This window comes from Etheostoma spectabile, chromosome 1, assembly GCF_008692095.1.
Source record: "Etheostoma spectabile isolate EspeVRDwgs_2016 chromosome 1, UIUC_Espe_1.0, whole genome shotgun sequence".
Taxonomy (NCBI): Eukaryota; Metazoa; Chordata; class Actinopteri; order Perciformes; family Percidae; genus Etheostoma; species Etheostoma spectabile.
This window is the reverse complement of record NC_045733.1, coordinates 5,591,327-5,609,624: the sequence shown is the minus strand read 5'-3', so window position 1 is coordinate 5,609,624 and position 18,298 is coordinate 5,591,327. Positions and strand designations below refer to the sequence as shown.

At 41.0% G+C, this 18,298-nt stretch overlaps 1 protein-coding gene across 2 annotated transcripts in view; it reads left to right on the top strand.

Annotated features, from left to right (window-relative positions):
- The window catches only part of prtga (protogenin homolog a (Gallus gallus)), a 31,212-nt gene that overhangs the window by 7,180 nt on the left and 5,734 nt on the right, over positions 1-18,298 (top strand). For both annotated transcript variants that reach the window (XM_032518659.1, XM_032518650.1), the window contains exons 3-10: positions 3,584-3,728; positions 6,232-6,365; positions 6,708-7,004; positions 7,207-7,366; positions 7,751-7,998; positions 9,519-9,683; positions 10,498-10,803; positions 11,709-11,897. In XM_032518659.1, the coding sequence (XP_032374550.1) occupies positions 3,584-3,728; positions 6,232-6,365; positions 6,708-7,004; positions 7,207-7,366; positions 7,751-7,998; positions 9,519-9,683; positions 10,498-10,803; positions 11,709-11,897 (1,644 nt within the window). The remainder of the gene's footprint in view (positions 1-3,583; positions 3,729-6,231; positions 6,366-6,707; positions 7,005-7,206; positions 7,367-7,750; positions 7,999-9,518; positions 9,684-10,497; positions 10,804-11,708; positions 11,898-18,298) is intronic.

Here is an 18,298-nt window from a genome sequence, read left to right as displayed (position 1 = left end):
TGCTTTATATATGATAATTTCATCTGCACATTAGATGTCCCTTGGCAAACATCATTGCTCAAAGCAGAAGCTTAGCCTCTTATTTAAAGCTTGGAGTACTCTGGTCAATGCTCAACAAATCCTAGCAGTTACAGATTTTCCTCCTTGTTTTAGTAGTTCATCAATAATCAATGGCCGTCCCACTGTTTGTCAATCCAGCATCATTTGATTGAATGGAAAGGCAAAGTAGTGAGGTAGAGGATCAGTGCAGCTCATCTCTCATGCCCTGCAGTCACATCACTTCAGCACATTAATGCCATTTTTCTAAGAGTCTGTGTTAACACCGGGGGTAGGATAGGGTGTCCATGTGAAGTAGGGGGTTTAAATGCCTCTTGGTGCTTCTGTCTTCACATGGAAGATCCACAGTGGAGGTAAGAGGGGTAAAAGCTGACGTCAGGACTAATTTAATTAATTGTTAATTAAGTGTGTCTATGGGGAAAGAACCTGATCTAACGAGAGTTTGCCTCTTGTCCGGCAAGAACAATATTAGGCACATACCCGGGATGTTCCATGTATGCATCTATTCCTTTAATAAACAGAGTCAATTCGATTGAATACTTTTCTCATTTCCCTTGTAACAGGTCCCATGACAGCACTGTGACAGTGGAAAAAAAGACAACAACCCAGAAACACAAGTCAAGTCCACTTTATTTATTTAGCAAATTCCATAAAATGTAAGCTCAATGTGCTTCACACAAAACAATTATTAACTAGATAAAATAAGAACTGAGTAGGAAAAAAGTAAGCGTCTGACTTAGACAACATGGATTTGACTTTGAAAATATTTTTAGGTGATAAAATGCTGTCCAAGTTATACTTGTACTGTGGCTTGGGAAGTAGGTTTCTAACCTGCTCACTTGGTTTCAGAGACAGCAAGATCAGTTTGGAGTGGATCTTCTTTCTCTGACTTCTCTGCAAGGATCTCAGTCATGTCTTTTACTGCAGAATGTTTTGGGTCATCCTGTGTATAACATCATTGATAAAGTTGACAAGTAAAAAGGTAATTTATAGGGCTGGGGTTTTTATGTGAAAGTCGTATATATAATTGTGTGTCACCATCATATGAATGGTAAGATACATTTGTACATTGTGTCTGTCTGATGGAAACAAGTGGAACCATATATATATGTACGTTAACAGTAATGGGCCTAGAACTGAGTCTCCACATCAAATGTTAAAATTTACAGTTTTAAAGTTGTCAGGGAAAAAGAGAATGTCCTCCCTGTTTGATAGGAAGAGAGCCAGATAGACCAATTTCATTTTTTTATCTACTGAGTAAAATGTTGTGGTCAACGGTGTCATAGGCTGCAGTCAGATTCAGAAATACTAAGATGGAAGGTTTGTTTGGAGCATTGTTGATCTTTATGTAATTAACTACTTTTATTAGAACTGTTTTAGTGCTGTGGTTAGTCTTGAAGCCAGATTGGTGAAACACACTGTACAGATTGTAGACTAATGCCGCTGTTTGTAAACAACCATTTCCAGTATTTTACTAAGAAAGGGGATTTTGAAGATTGTTCTGTAGTTGCAATACAAATTATTTTTCATAATTCTATCTCGGCAAGCTATCACCTTTTCCTTGGCCAAAATGTGGTGCTCTTTCTTCCAAAAGTCAGCTTGATTTGAAGGCAAGGCGCTGTCAATTGTGTACAAGTCATATATCACTGAATGGTTTTTTTGGCAGTCAGAGCTCTCATGCTGTTTAGCACCACAGCACCTGGCAGCATTGCTTACACGCAGCCATCCATCATGGCCCTCATAGATCCTACTGTGTTTAGAGTCTATGAGAGCCGTGATGGACGGCTGCGTGTCCATCCACGTCAGTGTACAGAATAATGGGATATTACGTAAAACAAAGAGTTATATGTGCTTAATATTTAGTTACTTACTTAGGGAATATTTAATTAGCTTCACAATTAGCAATTTATTGATTTGTCCATCTCTGTCTGTACCATGGATTCTTTGATATATGATAATGAATTAAATGTTAGTTCTGTGTTCTGGTAATGTCAGTATTCTATCACAGCAGTGCAATTGATTTCTCTTAACAAATGATTGACCTCAGGCTCCTGCAGCTTTTTGAGCGCAGATGGGGGCAGTACAGCAGTGGGTAACCTTAATGGCTTTTAGGGCTTTTACTGCCCAGGAGGAACTGCTGTCAAAGAGAGCATTTATTAACAAAAAGGGCTAAAACAACTTAAATCATTATCAAATGCATAAACGTCTGTTGACTTTTCAGTTTAATATAAAAAGCCTTATTGTAATTTATGTTGGGGCTCATTTGATTGCTGCTCAGCTGGTGGCTGACAACAGCTCAGTTTCAAGGAAACCCTATCCACGCAGGATGTAGCTGTTCCACTCCAGTCATCACCTTTCTGCAACACTCAGCAGGTCTGTAGCTTTAGGCAATATGCATCTTTGTTTTGACATCTATTGGATATGACTGAGATGGAGGATTTATGAAATACATCAACATGTTCGGAAAGAAATAACTCAGCAATAGATAATAACAAGATAACCATCCTTTGGATTTAATTTGTAGAACCAGCCACACACACACTTTATGTTTATAATTGCATTTAATAGTACAGACCTTCCTCCATGGTGCTTTGGAGGAAGGTCTGGCTAGTCCACACAGCATTCTGGGCTAGGAGAGAAAGTGCTGTTTTATTGGCTCGTCTTTAAACCATTCACAATCTGTATAGGTGGCACTGAGCGTTGCACGGAACCCCGGTGCCAATGCAAAACAGCCTCAGGAAGGAACTTGTTTTGGTGGAAGATGTGTACGTTCAAGAGTTGTATTAGTCGTGCAACAGAGTAATCCCGGAAGTGGAAGGTTGTGGATATAGACTAGGAGCAGGTAACCATAGTCCTCATAAATCAAGAAAAGTTTAGAATGCCAACACAAAGAAAGCGGAAGGTGACTGATATCCGATGAAATTTCCGGCGGCACCTGAATAATACCTGAAAAGAAATGTCGTTGAAATAGACTATATTAATAGTTATTTAACTTCCCCTCGTATCATCTTTTCCTTGCCGATTGGTTAGTTTCTTTCTAATCCTGACATTGTGGGCAGTTGTGTAGTAGTGCAGGGCTTTTGACTGATTTCCTGTCTTGGCTAAGACTTCATAATGTGTTTTATGTTTATGTCAAAGAAAGTTTTGTGGTAACACATGGATTGAAATACAACACCAAGTTTTACAACAGAGAAACACCTCAAGGAAAAGAGTGTCCTCTGACTTTTTCTTAGAAAGACCACATGTAAGAGATAAAAACATGAATACTCTAAATACTTAAATTCTCTAAATACTTAAATTCTACTGCACGAGACACAGTGAATTGTGTGTGTTAGAAGAAGCTGTTCATCTGTGCCACTTCTCGCCTTATACTTACAAATGTACAACCTAAAATATGGGGCTGAAGAGAAGTTGATAAACAAAGCTGTTGTACTAATTTTGGGAGACAGTATATGCCATCTCATTCTGACACACTATAAAATAAAGGTAAAAAACATGTGTCTCTTGTTGCTCTGTTTTGCTGCAGGTATGTCAGCTTTTGCAATCCAGCCAACGTCCATAGTGGTGACTGAAGGCTCAGTTGCCAGGTTTTCCTGCAAAATCAGTGCACACCCTCCTTCCATCATCACTTGGGAGTTCAATCGGGTCACATTACCCCTTGCCACTGAAAGGTATGCACTCTGTTGTTTTCAATTTAACTTCATAGTATTCATATTTTTACATACTTAAAGGACAGCAGATATTTTAAAGCAGGACATGGAATATAATCTGGATCTATTTTTTTAGTAATTATCAGTTTGTGACTATCTGGTGTGTAATTGCGCCATATCCATCCATCCATCTTCATCCGCTTATCCTGTATTGGGTCGTGGGGGCAGAAGCTCCAGCAGGGGACCCCAAACTTCCCTTTCCCGAGCCACATCAACCAGCTCCGACTGGGGGATCCAGAGGCGTTCCCAGGCCAGGTTGGAGATATATTCCGTCCACCTAGTCCTGTGTCTTCCCCGAGGCCTTGTCCCAGCTGGACGTGCCTGGAACACCTCCCTACGGAGGCACCCAGGAGGCATCCTTACCAGAGGCCCTAACCACCTCAACTGGCTCCTTTCAATGCGAAGGAGCAGCGGCTCTACTCCGAGCTCCTCTTGGATGATTGAGCTTCTCACCCTATCTCTAAGGGAGATGCCAGCCACCGTCCTGAGGAAACCCATTTTGACCGCTTGTACCCTGGATCTCGTTCTTTCGGTCATGACCGAACCTTCATGAATATAGGTAAGGGTAGGAACGAAAACCTTTTTTCCACATTGTCCACCTTTGCCTTCTGGCTCAGCTCCCTTTTTGTCACAACGGTGTGATAAATTGAATGTAATACCGCACCCGCTGCTCTGATTCTCCAACCAATCTCACGCTCCATGGTCCCCTCACTCGCGAACAAGACCGCAAGGTATTTAAACTCCTTCACTTGGGGTAAGGACTCATTCCCTACCTGAAGAAGGCACTCCATCGGTTTCTTGCTGAGAACCATGGCCTCAGATTGAGAGGTGCTGAACCTAATCCCAGCCGCTTCACACTCGGCTGAAGGTCACAGACCGATGATGCCATCAGGACCCCATCATCTGCAAAAAGCAGCTATGAGATCCTGAGTGTACCGTACTGCAACCCCTCCCCACCCCAACTACGCCTCGATATCCTGTCCATAAATATTACAAACAGGTTTGGTGACAAAGTGTAGCCCTGGCGGAGGCCAACCCTCACCTGGAACGAGTCCGACCTACTGCCGAGAACCCGGACACGGCTCTCGCTTTGGTCATACAGAGATTGGATGGCCCTGAGAAGGGACCCCCTCACCCAATACTCCCACAGCACCTTCCACAGTGTCTCCAGGGGGACCAGGTCATACGCCTTCTCCAGATCCACAAAACACATGTAGACTGGTTGGGCGTACTCCCAGGCTCCCTACAGAATCCTTGCGAGAGTGAAGATCCGTTGTTCCACGACCAGGACGGAATCCGCATTGTTCCACAGGGATGCACAAAAAGCTCCGCCGGAGGTGTGAGTTGAAAGTCCGTTGGACAGGGGCCTCCTCCAGACGTTCCCAATGTACCCGTACTACCCGTTTGGGCTTACCAGGTCTGTCCAGAGTCTTCCCCCACCCCCTGACCCAACTCACCACCAGATGGTGAGCCAGTTGACAGCTCCGCCCCTCTCTTCAAAATAAAACATACGACCTCAGATCAGATGAAACGATTATAAAATCGATCATTGACCTTTGGCCTAGGGTGCTCTGGTACCACGTACACTTATGAGCCTCCCTATGTTCGAACGTGGTGTTTCTTATGGACAATCCATGACTAGCACAGAAGTCCAACAACAGACAACCACTCTGGTTTAGATCAGGGAGGCCGTTCCTCCCAATCACGCCTCTCCAAGTATCTCCATCATCACCCCTTGTGAGTTGAAGTCCCCCAGCAGAACTATGGAGTCCCCTGCTGGAGCCCCATACAGGACTCTGTTCAAGGTCTCCAAGAAGGCTGAATACTCCAAACTCTTGTTTGGAGTATTCTCTTCCACCCTGGGCAACTCCGGAGTAGTACAGAGTTCAACCCCTATCCAGGAGTATGGTTCCAGAACCAAGACCAAGAGGTAAGCCCCACCAGATCTAACTGGTAGCGCGCCACCTCCTGCACAAGTTACGGCTCCTTCCCCCAGAGAGAGGTGACATTCCACGTCCCCAGAGCCAGCCTCTGCCGCCCAGGTTTGGTCTGTCGAAGCCCCTGACCTTCGCTGCCACCCATGTGGCTGCGCACCAGAACCCATTGGTTCCTCCCACAGATGGTGGGCCCATGGGCTGGAGAGAGAGGCGCCACGTAGTTTTTTCGGGCTGTGCCCAGCCGGGCTCCGTGGCAAACCCGGCCACCAGGTGCTTGCTGACAAACCCGCCGTCTGGGCCTGGCTCCAGACAGGGGCCCCGGGCTTCCTCCGGGCAGGATCTTTTAAACTATTCTTTGTCTGGCCCCTCCCCTGAGACCACTTTGTCATGGGAGACCCTACCAGGAGCACAAAGCTTTCATAGGGACACACAAACCTCTCCACCACGGTAAGGTGATGGTTCCCGTAGAGAAACCATCACCGCCGTATTGTAAGTGATAAAGGCTGTATCATATCTTTGTCATCCAGAATCACAGTCCTGCCCAGTGGTGTTCTTCAGATCCACGGGGTGCAGCGGGCAGATGCTGGAAATTACCGCTGCATCGTCACCAACATTGCCAGCCGCCGCCGAAGCACGGAGGCCACCCTCACTGTCACCCCAGGTGTGTCAACCAGCTCTCTTTTTGTTGTGTGAAGGGCATCAACATATAGTTAAATAATAAAATATCCATCATGGAGCATAAACTGTGTTTGTTGTAGACATTTACCTAAATCTATGCAAAAGGAATATGTGATGGGTGTTCTATAATTAATTTTTCATCATATTAAAACCCATACTGCCATATCACAGTAAGGTAACTGCTTTGTGTCGCTGGTAAATAGTTTGTTGAAATGCTTAATTATTCGCTAAAGGGAAAGTACAGAGATAGCATGTCATTCGAATCTACAATGTCCGTCACATCACACCACATGCACTAAAGCTGTCTTCCTCCCTCTCACTACAGCTCCTATGCCCCATCCTCCCCAGAGGCCTCGCATCATTGCCGGGCCACAGAACATTTCAGTGTCGCTGCACCAGAGTGCCATCCTGGAGTGCATAGCCACAGGCAATCCCCGACCCATCATCTCCTGGAGCAGAGCGGACAGCAAGTCTATTGATGTTTACAACACAAAAGTTTTAGGAAACGGCAACCTCATAATCACAGATATCAAACTTCAGCATGGAGGACTCTATATGTGCAGAGCTACCACTCCTGGCACACGAAACTATACAGTCGCTTCAGCCAATATCACTGTGTTAGGTAAAGATTTATTTATAGTTTGGATGTTGTATTAAAAATTAAAAATTCATTATTCAAAAACAATATATTATATATATATATATATATATATATATATATATATATATATATATACTATGTATATGTGGGTGTATATATATCTGTATGTGTATATATATATATATATATATATATATTTGTCATTGATGTTCTTCTTCTTAAGCACCACCTTCCTTGGTTGAGTGGCCAGAGAGCCTGACCCGTCCACGTGCTGGCACCGCCCGCTTTGTCTGTCAAGCTGAAGGAGTTCCAACGCCTGAAATCACTTGGTTTAAGAATGGAGAGAAAGTTCAATCCAATGGTCGAATTAAGATGTACAACAGGTATTATTCCTCCTTCCATTTCAAGGATAATTCTTCAGATCCATAAATCTGGTTTTCTGGACATGTATCTGCGTCTGTATGCACAAAGATAATGAAAACAGAGCCCTAAATCCTTTTAATGTTTTTAGTGTTCTACTATACGCTCGTTTGACAGTCTTTGTTGGCTGGTCTAAATAAATAATTCACAACTGTCCCTACAGTGGAAAGGAAACTGAATAATTTACAGCAGTGCAAATGGGGTTTCAGTTAGTTTCCCTATAATTTGCTTGTGCTTCTGTCAGCGCTTGGTAAAGGTAATTATAAAATGATTACACCTTGATAAAGGAGCCTCAGGATGAAGCCATCTGTGTGCATACTCTTTATATGTGTGTCTGTTTCACTTAGCAAACTGGTCATCAACCAGATCATCCCTGAGGACGATGCCATCTATCAGTGCCAAGCAGAGAACGAGCAGGGGTCGGTCCTCTACATGGCGAGGCTCATTGTGGTGATGTCTGAGGATCGGCCAAGCGCTCCCAGGAATCTCCGAGCTGACACCGTGTCAAGCTCCGCCATCCTTTTGGCTTGGGAGAGGCCTCAGTATAACTCAGATAAAGTTATTGCTTACTCAGTGCACTACATGAAGGCTGAAGGTGAGTGGTGTGTAAAAAACGTTACCGTTATATATTTAGGTATTTCATCCATTGATTTAGCATTGTACTCCTATAACACTGTTGGACGCATAATGGACAGTTTACAACATAAAGGATCATAGTTATAAAGGATCACGTCTTTATATCCATTATTACTCTTTGTTAAAACCTGGCATCTACATTACTTTTACTTTCATTAATTTCTTTCTTACTCCACACGCCCAAATTTCTTTCATTTTCAAACTTATACAACATTATTCAGAAATGCATTAGTACTCCCTAAGACCTGGAAACACTTTGATAATGAGTTACCCTTTAAATCCTCAGAAATGATCAGTTTAGGTTACTTCAATTCGGCACTTCCTGTCTAGAAAGTATATTGCGGGAGGGAGCTGACTATGTGTTGTTAATGCCTATGTTGGTAAGCAGAGGTCAAGGGAAGAAAAAAAGAAATTCCTCTCCAAAATAAGGAAGAACAACAGCTTTTTCTTGACAAACAGGAATAGTCTTCTATAGATCCTAGCCCAGTGGCCTTTCAAGATGCAGGGTCCCTTCCTTTTGGCTGATAAAATGCAGGATACACACAAAACTGTTCACATAAAGCACAGGGATTGTAGTGTGACAGCAGGAAAGTCTTAAAGCCTTTCAGCTTTCCTGGGAACTCTTTCTTTTGACAACAAGAGTCACATTCAAACAATGCAACATTTGAGAATGAAATTCAGCTTATTCATTCAAGCACTGCACTTCATTATAATGCCACTGACTTCCATTGGGGAGGTGAAATGTACAGAATTCAACTAGAGAGAAAAGAACACCTGCTGGATTTTGTTGGAGATAAGGAGGTCAACATAAAAAGGACAAATTAAACAAATTCTCTGAATAATTGGCATCTGTCTGGGATTTGTCTGCACTTGATATAGTGACAAAATCTCTTTGGTTCCAGTCACAGAGAATGGCTGTTCATTGACATCGACAGAGTTTCAGACAGTACGCTCTGCATTCTCTGAGGTTACAGAGCTCAGCACTAAATGGAGGCTCTAATGAAAGGAGGAACTAATTAGCCCGTGTGATGGAGTGTCCAAAAGTGTGTATTCTCTGAGGGCCGTGGGAGGGTGTGAATTGGACAGGAAAGCAGACTTTGTTACACTTTTCATTGAGGCTCACTGAGACATTCAGACTACAGAGAAAGCTTTTTTGTTTACTCCTCAAGTACCTTGTTTACCAAGTCAGAAATCCAGGTAATCTTTTTCCCTGGGACAAAAAATATCTTTTTACTTTGCTAATCTGCTCTAATTAAATGACTATCCCGCAATAGGTCATCTGAAAAACTGTGGACATAATAATAAGTAGGATTTTGATCTCCTGCTTTGTTTATAAATATTTTAAATCTTTAATATGTTGTAATTTATCTAAACAAATGTCTGCCCTGTCATTATCACAAAACGGCAAAATATAAGGAGTAGTATTAATTTGGTAGATTTTGGTATAATGCTCTTTTTACAATCTTGTCATTTGTCTAGGATTAAACAATGAGGAATATCAAGTTGTCATTGGAAATGATACAACTCGCTACATTATTGATGACCTGGAGCCGGCTCGCAACTACACCTTCTACGTGGTGGCCTACATGCCCATGGGAGCCAGTCGTATGTCTGACAATGTGTTCCAGCACACGCTTGAGGATGGTGAGGAGCCTAGATTAGTGACATAGACTTAGTGAAGGTCACAAACAATACATTTTTTTTCACAGTGAATAGAAAATCAGAAGCTTTATATAGAGAGTGAGATCAACAGGTAAAGGACAAACTGGGGACAAACTCCTAATATCGATCTTTTAAACATTATTTCAGTGGGAGCTCAGAGGATGTTCAAAGAATAGTTTTACTGCATTGAATGATATTATTTTATAAAAATAATTTTATGTCGCTAAATGTTGTGGTAAGGTTCATTTTTTGGAAAATCGATTGTGGGGGGAAAAAATCAAATACTGTAGATCCATAAAACAGCCCTGCATTGATTTGCAACATCCATAAAACAACCCTGGCCTTATACAACGGGACGTATGAATTAGATTGCTACGATTTAAGTGGCTGACAAAGTTATATTGCCTATTAGGGTATATTATCGTCTTACTGTATTGCCGAACCCTGTCTTCTGGACTGGTGCAGTATGTTACACATTTAAACACAGGTGACATTTTTCATGTTTATTTAAGTTATTTTTTCATGCTTAACTCAAGTTATTGATTTCATGCTTTTATGTACCAATTGAAGTCGCTCAAGGGGAGGCTACTGAATGTTTATGGTTATCAAAATACATTCAACAATAATCTAGTATGTCTGCAAAAGGTTTAAGCTTTCAAAACCCATTCCTAAGGTTACCCTTTTCCTTTTTAGTACATAAGGAAAAGCTAATCAAAGCATCAGGGGTGACTTTTCTGTTTTCTTTGGCTCATAGGAGTTATTTTGGTCTTAATCTGTCTGTCTTGTTGGTCCACAGTTCCTCTCCGCGCCCCAGAACTCAGCCTCACCAGCCGCAGTCCTGTGGACATCCAGGTGTGTTGGCAGCCCCTTACAGGCAAGCTGAGTCGTGGCAGAGTCTCCGCCTACCGTTTGTCCTATCGCACTAGTGCTGAGAATACAGTCTCACAGATAGAGCTACCTGCAGACAAGACCCAGTATCTCTTGGAAAACCTGCAGCCTGACACCATCTACCTCCTGCGTATTGTTGCCGCCACCAGCGTTGGGTGGGGTGAGCAGTCTGCCTGGACGTCCCACCGCACTCCGAAGGCATCCAGTGCTCGAGGTACATTTGTGAGAGTTGCCTTTATAATTTAATGAAGATGAAGTAAAGATTTTGTGATTTTCAGGCAGGCAACATGCATGCACAACATATGATCATCTACACACACACACACACACACACACACACACACACACACACACACAGAAGTTGACGCAAAAAGCGGAATTATCACAGAACCTTTCTCTTGTGCTTAAGAGGAGAGAGAGGCTTGCACTCGTAATCTTGTTAAGGCATTCCGTTTGTAACTCTGTGGCCTTTGCCCTGGACTGTCAGTAACATTGGAAGGGTTTCAGTCATGGGCCATAAAGGGAGAAACTCAGGCCTTTGGGTGGGAAAGAGTAGATGGCTGTTTAGAGCCACATCTGAAGCTTTGAGATGGGGGAGGGGAGGTTTTGTTTTTCCTTCCCATCTCTATTGCCCTCTCGTCTCCAGTTTAAACTCAGACAGGAGTGTTCTGTTGGTAAACTTTATTCCCCTCATTCCTGAAAAAAATGTGTGAAATGGCTCCCCTGACTGCTAGTGGGGTTGTTTCTGGTTTGCATTGAGTGTGACACAGCTGGTAAGGCTTTAGATGGTAGTTTCACTTTTCAAAGAAAAGTTCTGGTCAGGAACCTCCTCTGTCCCTCACATAAACACTGGAAAAAACTTAAAAAGAGGTAAAGAGGTTCCATTTTTCTAAGAACAAGTTCCTGTTTTCTGAAAAGCTTCAATGATAGCAATACACATAGCAGAACAATGTCTATGAAGCGGCACTGTTTTTGTTTTATTCACAGTTAATCACATGGACTGTGAAAATGTTTTTATTGTCATAAACTCGAAAAGACTGTTTGAGGATACTTTCTTGTTTTGTAATCCTTTGCGGAATTTTATTATTTAAATAATTTTTCTGACTCTTCTTTCTTAAGTTCCGATGGCTCCCGAGCTGCACTTGGAGCCTTTAAACTGCACCACTATCTTGGCACGCTGGCAGTTGGCACCTAGGAACTCAGTCAGTGTTCAAGGCTACAGACTCTTTTACCATGAGGAGAGCCAGTCAGAGAGGGCCCCGCTCCAGCTGCGTGCCTTGGATAATGCATACACCATCGGAGGCCTTGGTGAGTTTTGTTTCAAATCATTTGAGTTACCTGCTCCCACTGTACCTGGTATGCAGGACACAGGACAGTATTTTCATTGTTTTTTTGTAAACAAAAGTAATTACTTTTCCTACAACTCCTAAAACTTGTTTGTTGTAAAGAGGTATGTTTATACTATCTACAGTAATTCCTAAATTAATGTAATTATTGGCCTTACTAGCACAACTTATAAAACTTTATATATGTTAGTGGTTATAGTGGGTCATCTATGACAACATAGAAAGGTTTGAACATGCACCCACATTTTTCTACATGAGTAAAAGACATTCCCAAAGATTGTATAAGTTGTTCTTATTTCATAATTAAAGCTTGCATCTTTTAATGGTGGTTTAAAATGTTAAGCTTACTAAAGCTTTATTAAAATAGTTTGTGGTGATTAAAACCAGCAACAACATTTATTGATAACATTTATTTATTGTCTCGTCATGTGTCAAGCAGAGCGTTAAAACTGCACCACATCCCTCCTCCATGACCTCCCAACCTCTGTGCAGGATTTCAGTGTGTGTCTTTTCAGCAGCTGCTGGATGGTGTTTTGGACATATCACAGCTCTTTTGGCCTTTAGGTCACATTTATTTTGGCTTTTTTTTGTGCAAGAGAGGAGAGGGGGCTCAGGCCAATGCAGTGGACATCTGACCATCTGTGGCTAGAGGGGTCAGCCAGGTGGTCAGCAGCTGACTTGTAAATCAGAAAGCTCGGTGCTTGAACAGGATCAGAAAGAAAGAAAGAAAGATGGCACTATAAATTAGTTTAGGTGTTAACTCTAACTGCTGCAGGTGTTTAGTTAGTTAGATATTTAGTTCAATGGGTTAAACCCACTACTTGTAATGTTTCTAATGATGATATTGACATTAATAATGATGAACACTTATACTGAACATTACAATAACTACTTAACTGACTTAGCTAAATATAAAGTCATATCTGGGATGCTCGTTTGATAAAATCTAGAAGTAAGAAAAAACATAAAAGAATTCACTAAATTCAGTTCAATTTGTGTTTTATTAACTAATCCATATTTTTAATTTATGTAATTGTCAAAATGGTTGAATTGGTTTGTATTTATAAAGCAGTCCAGTTGCTATTCCTTCAGGAGATTATTCTAAATAATGAATAAATATTCTAGGAGTAGACGAAGCTGCTGATAAATATTAAGATAATTAAAAAAAATTAGCAACATCCAAAATAGAGCTTAAGCTGAATAAAAAGAATCATTGTATTGTTCCTCTCTGATAAAGGAGCTTTGCAGGGCTGGGTTTTGAAGAGAGGAAAGCTATTTTGTGGAGGCAGATTTATTATGTGTTTTATGACTGCTTTGAGCAGCGTTGCTGGAGGAGAATTGACATCAAAGACTCTCATTGTGTTTGGCTTCTGAAGCTGTTTCTGTTTGAGAGCCACAAAGATAGTTTATTAGCCAAGACCTAAAGAAAATGCAGCCTTTCACCAACTGAGCTGTTGGCCAAACAATGAGGATGTCATGTGAGCTCACTTTCTGGCAGTTCTGAGATTTCTTTCTCCTGAATTAGCTGCAGCCCTGTGCACAAGGAAAGAGGTGTAAAATGCCTCATGTGACCTCCCGTGTGGCAACACATCCTGCATCAGAGAAAATCCTGCTGTGTTGGGAGGAATCTGATTAAATGCTTTTTTTCCCAATTATAACTTCCTTCTTCAAGACATTAGTTTTTGCTACTATCACCACTGCACCATTTATTAAACACAAATCTTTTGATATAGCGTAATACATACAAGAGGCAGTTTGAAATATTTGATTTAATTTAAAAAATGGAATACACAAATGTAAACAGATGTATGAATTTGGAAGCAATCCTGATATATGTTTAAAATCTAGGTAGCACACATGGAGAAAATATAGTAATGTCAGTTTAATAGCAACATCTACTGTATCTAAACTGTGCTAACATTAGTCACTATAATAGAGCCCGACCAATATATTGGCAGGCGGATATTATCGGCTGATGTTAGGCATTTCCCGGTCAGGTGGTATTGGCATTTATAATGGTCGATTTAAAAATACATATATATATTAATATTCATTTATCAGTATCATTTATAATAATAAATAAATGATTCTGATGAATAAATATTTAAAAAATAAAAATGGACTGTCAACCATGTTATGAGCGTTGGCGCATGGTTTGTTTACCATAGTTTACCATAGTTTTGCTCTACAACGTCCTTTGGTAACACTGATATTTTTTTTGTTAATGTGACTTTTGTTCAAAGGACTTTAAGTTTCATATCTTAAGTTTGTAGTTTTATACATTTTATTTATCAAAGCTTTAATATATTTTGATGTTCCTCTGTTCTGTTGTGACAATAACACAAATTATTATCATATTATTTTAGTGAGAGCTGATAAATAACTACAAATAACTAATATTAGGTAAATCTGTTTATGTTTGTAACGTGTTTCTGGATTAAAAAATATATATACAGTATATATCGGCCGATATATTAGCATATCGGATTTTTAAATAACCAAATATTTGTATTTGTAAGCTGCTGGTCATACCAGGCTAAGTAAGGCTGTGGAATTAAAACCTCTGAGACTAAGGAATTGAGCCAGAATTAAATTTTATTGCAAATTGTGTCACTTTTCATTTCCAGGGGGAAGAATATATTCTTGACTTAAAAGTTACATAGACTCGCTTTACAGGTGATTAGGGGAAGAGTTGGGGCACACCTTCGATCGTCTGATCCACACGTGTAGCATAGGTACTACTCTGTATCGTCAACAATATTCCATTCTGGAATATTCATTTTAGGAAGTGTTAGACAAAATATTGGACTATTTAATTTTGAATACATGCTGTGATTGTCTCCGCTAAACATGTTATTTAATGCAAGTTGGTCTCATTAAATAATAACATTTACTTTTATGCCTCAATCATTGCGTTGACAAATATTTTGCTCTTGTCCGGTACAATAAGAGTTTCCTTTTTTTTTGGGTAAATTACTTCTGATGCATTCTAGTATAGTCCTAGACTACCAAATGCTGACTGTAGAATTTTCTCAGCAGGGAATTGCTTTGCAAATTAAATCTGCTTGTACTGTAAATTGTATTTCCTGTAATGCAACATCAGCCATCCCTTTTTACCAATAACATTGATTTCTGAACTGTCAGCTGTGGCAACACTGGGTGATGCTGATTCAGCTCTGTGAATGGCTGCAGAAGGACATGCTCTGAGCTGGCTGTTAAATTATCACTTATGACCCATCCAGATGATTGAAAGCACACCCTGAGAGACAGGAATGTGTTTGAGAGGCTCCAGTTGGGTATAAATGACACAGTGATGTGACCTTTCCTCGCATGTGTATTCTCTGCTTGGCCCACAAGATGAACATGTAGTCGTAGTCGAGGCTTAAATAGTTCTCATACCTGTTGGCACCAGGCAGCACAACTGTAGATTTATTATCTCATAGCTGCAGGCCATCTTACATCTTGTCCACTCCTATTATTAAACACAAGTAGTGTGTAAAAAACAAACTTAGTGTAAAAACTAGATTTGTATTCGGAGCATCATTTTTAAAGGTATTGTTGTGCTTAACTTAAAGAGAAGAGCACCGTCACACACATGTCAATAAACAAGACTGGGCTTAAGTGGAAAAAGAAAAGTTCAGTTCAATTTACAGTGAGGAAAGTGCTGTGTGTGTGTGTGTGTGTGTGTGTGTGTGTGTGTGTGTGTGGTGTGTGTGTGTGTGTGTGTGTGTGTGTGTGTGTGTGTGTGTGTGTGTGTGTGTGTGTGTGTGTCGGCATGCGTCTGTGTGTTGATTTGTGTGAGTAAGGAGCAAAAGAGAGAGGGGGAGGAACGAGAGCAAGAGATGATAGATTCTGGTGTGAGGGTTCATGCAGGAGTTGACATTTACGGCCCCTGTTCAGGCCTGGCTTGCTGCGGCCTGGGGGGCCTTTCGCAAGGCAGAACGAAAACCTCAGGGGCCAACAGGATCTGCATTTGGGCTGTAAAAAAGGGTTGACCACAAATGGGTCAAATATGCCCTTTAATACAAACAGCATCATTTTTTCTTTTTTTTAAGATTATTTTTTGGGAATTTTTGGCCTTTATTTTTGACAGGACAGATGAAGACATGAAAAGGGGGAGAGAGGAAATCATGGCATGCCAAACACCATGATTTATGGGAGTGAGGCCATGTGAGATGTTTCCCAGTAGGAAGAACAGGAAAATGTCTACACTCAAGGAATGGAAACTCGAGCAGAACACAGCACTCTAAGAATATGTGTAGTAATGCAGCCACATTTATATTTTGTAACTCTGAAACAACGCTGAAGCAATAAGTAGATTCATTGAAAATTGATTGGCATTCATTTTTGTAGTGGATGCATCCTTTCAGTATTTTCATTAAGGGACATTTTTAAACATTAGTGTTTCCATCTTTCTAGAGGTGAGGATTTGCTGCTTTTGTGTGTGTTTTATGTCACTGTAAACTGAATATCATTCGGTTTGGGATTGTTGGTTTGACCAAAGAAAACATTTGGAAAAGTTAACTTTGACTCTGAGAATTTGTGGTACGAACATTTTGATGTTTCACAATAAATCAAAACAATAGTCAACAGATTAATTGAATAGAAATAAATGTTAGTTGTTGCCTTGATTTAAGAGTCTTAAAGAAAAGTGTATTACATGTGATGAATTATGACTACTGTTATCTGTGGTACTACATGGTCAAATCATATAATGTTTTAAAGTAAGAGCCTTCAGGTGTCAGGTCCACTATGAGTGAGAAACAAACCTGTTCTCAAAGTTTTCTCTTATTAGGACACTAGTAATGTGTCATCACCTATTAAATGGCATTTCATTTTGACTCTTGTAGTTTCCCTGTTTTTCCACTAACTTCCTCTGCTTGACCCTCCCCCCCTTCGGAAAGAGCCCTATCACCCCTCCTTTTGCAGGATTTAGCTTGCCCAGATTCCATGTCAAAGGTTATGGCCTAGATGTCACAGCTTCCCCCCTTGCAGAGCTACTCTCTTGCATAATTATGGGTGGCCCATTGTATCGTGGGGCTGGGTAAAGGTGCATACTATGTGCCTGCTCCTCTTTCGAGGTAGACACTGAGGCATAAGAAATTAGGCAGAAAACTCTGGATAGCAAGATGGACATTGTATAAAAAGTACAGGCCTTATGGTTTTATTTATTTCTTGCAGAACTTATTTTGCTTCAGATCAGTCTTGATATGCAAGACATTTATCTGCCCTGTGAGGATAATTCTTCCTGCAGTTCATGATACGGTTCATATCATATTATGTTTCTTTTAATTGTCATTACAAATAGCCATATAAAGTTTTAGAATCTCTGAGCAAAAAGAGAGACTCATCTCATATTCCACACCCGTGACCTGAGATTCTTTCAGAGTTTAATCTCGGCCTGACCTGCTGGCCCTGGTCTGGCTCCAGTAAAACTCCTCAGGGCTGCATGGGGGTGCAAGGAGCTGGACTCTACCCCTCCTAAACTTCTCTAACTTCCATGGACACAAATTCATCTCCTGTGGTCAACTGTCTCATATAGCAATAGAAGTGTATTTGTTTGTTTTCTGAATGGTAGAAAGGACTGTCTTAATAGTAATAGGGTTGTGATTATTTTAGTGTCAGTTTGAGCAAAATGCACATGTTCATATTTGAGCTATACATTTTTTTATGCACTTCTGTAACTAACATGCCGGGATATATTGTTCTTGAGTGGTCACTATTACACATATTTTACTTTAAGATCATAGATTAGAAATAATGTATTTTGACCATCATAAATAATATTGCAAATGTGATTTTCACCTTCCCACCAAAGTGTGACCAAGCATTTCAGAAACATGAATTAAAGAGGTTGGGGATCAGTGTGCATTTATATGTCTGTCTCTAAGAGTTAAAAGGTATGGCTCACAATGTTGATATTGCATGCAACTTTCAAATCAGACCCTAATCATTATTCTTTTAGGGGTAAAAGGGACATTTGGTCAGATGGCTTTTGTTCAGCGCAGGGTCTTCAGGGTCACTGAGGCCTGCAACTGCTGTTGACTGTCAGCAATGTCCTTCCCAGGGGATTTTGTCCGTCGATTTGACCCCCAGATTCTGGTCCTGAATAGGAGTGGCCACTGACCACTAAGCAGCAAGCCTGACTGGGGCCGGAGAAAGGACCTTCTTATTTTATCAAAAGACTCAGGGTGACAGTGTGATGGATAGTTGAGCTCTTCTGTTCTGCTGCCCTGAGTGCTGCAGAAACTGACCAAAGGACTTACGGCACTGAGCATCTGTCGCACTATACCTCACCTCTGGTTCCCACCACACCATCAAACCAGAAAACCTCACTGACCCCACACCCACACAGCCCTGGTC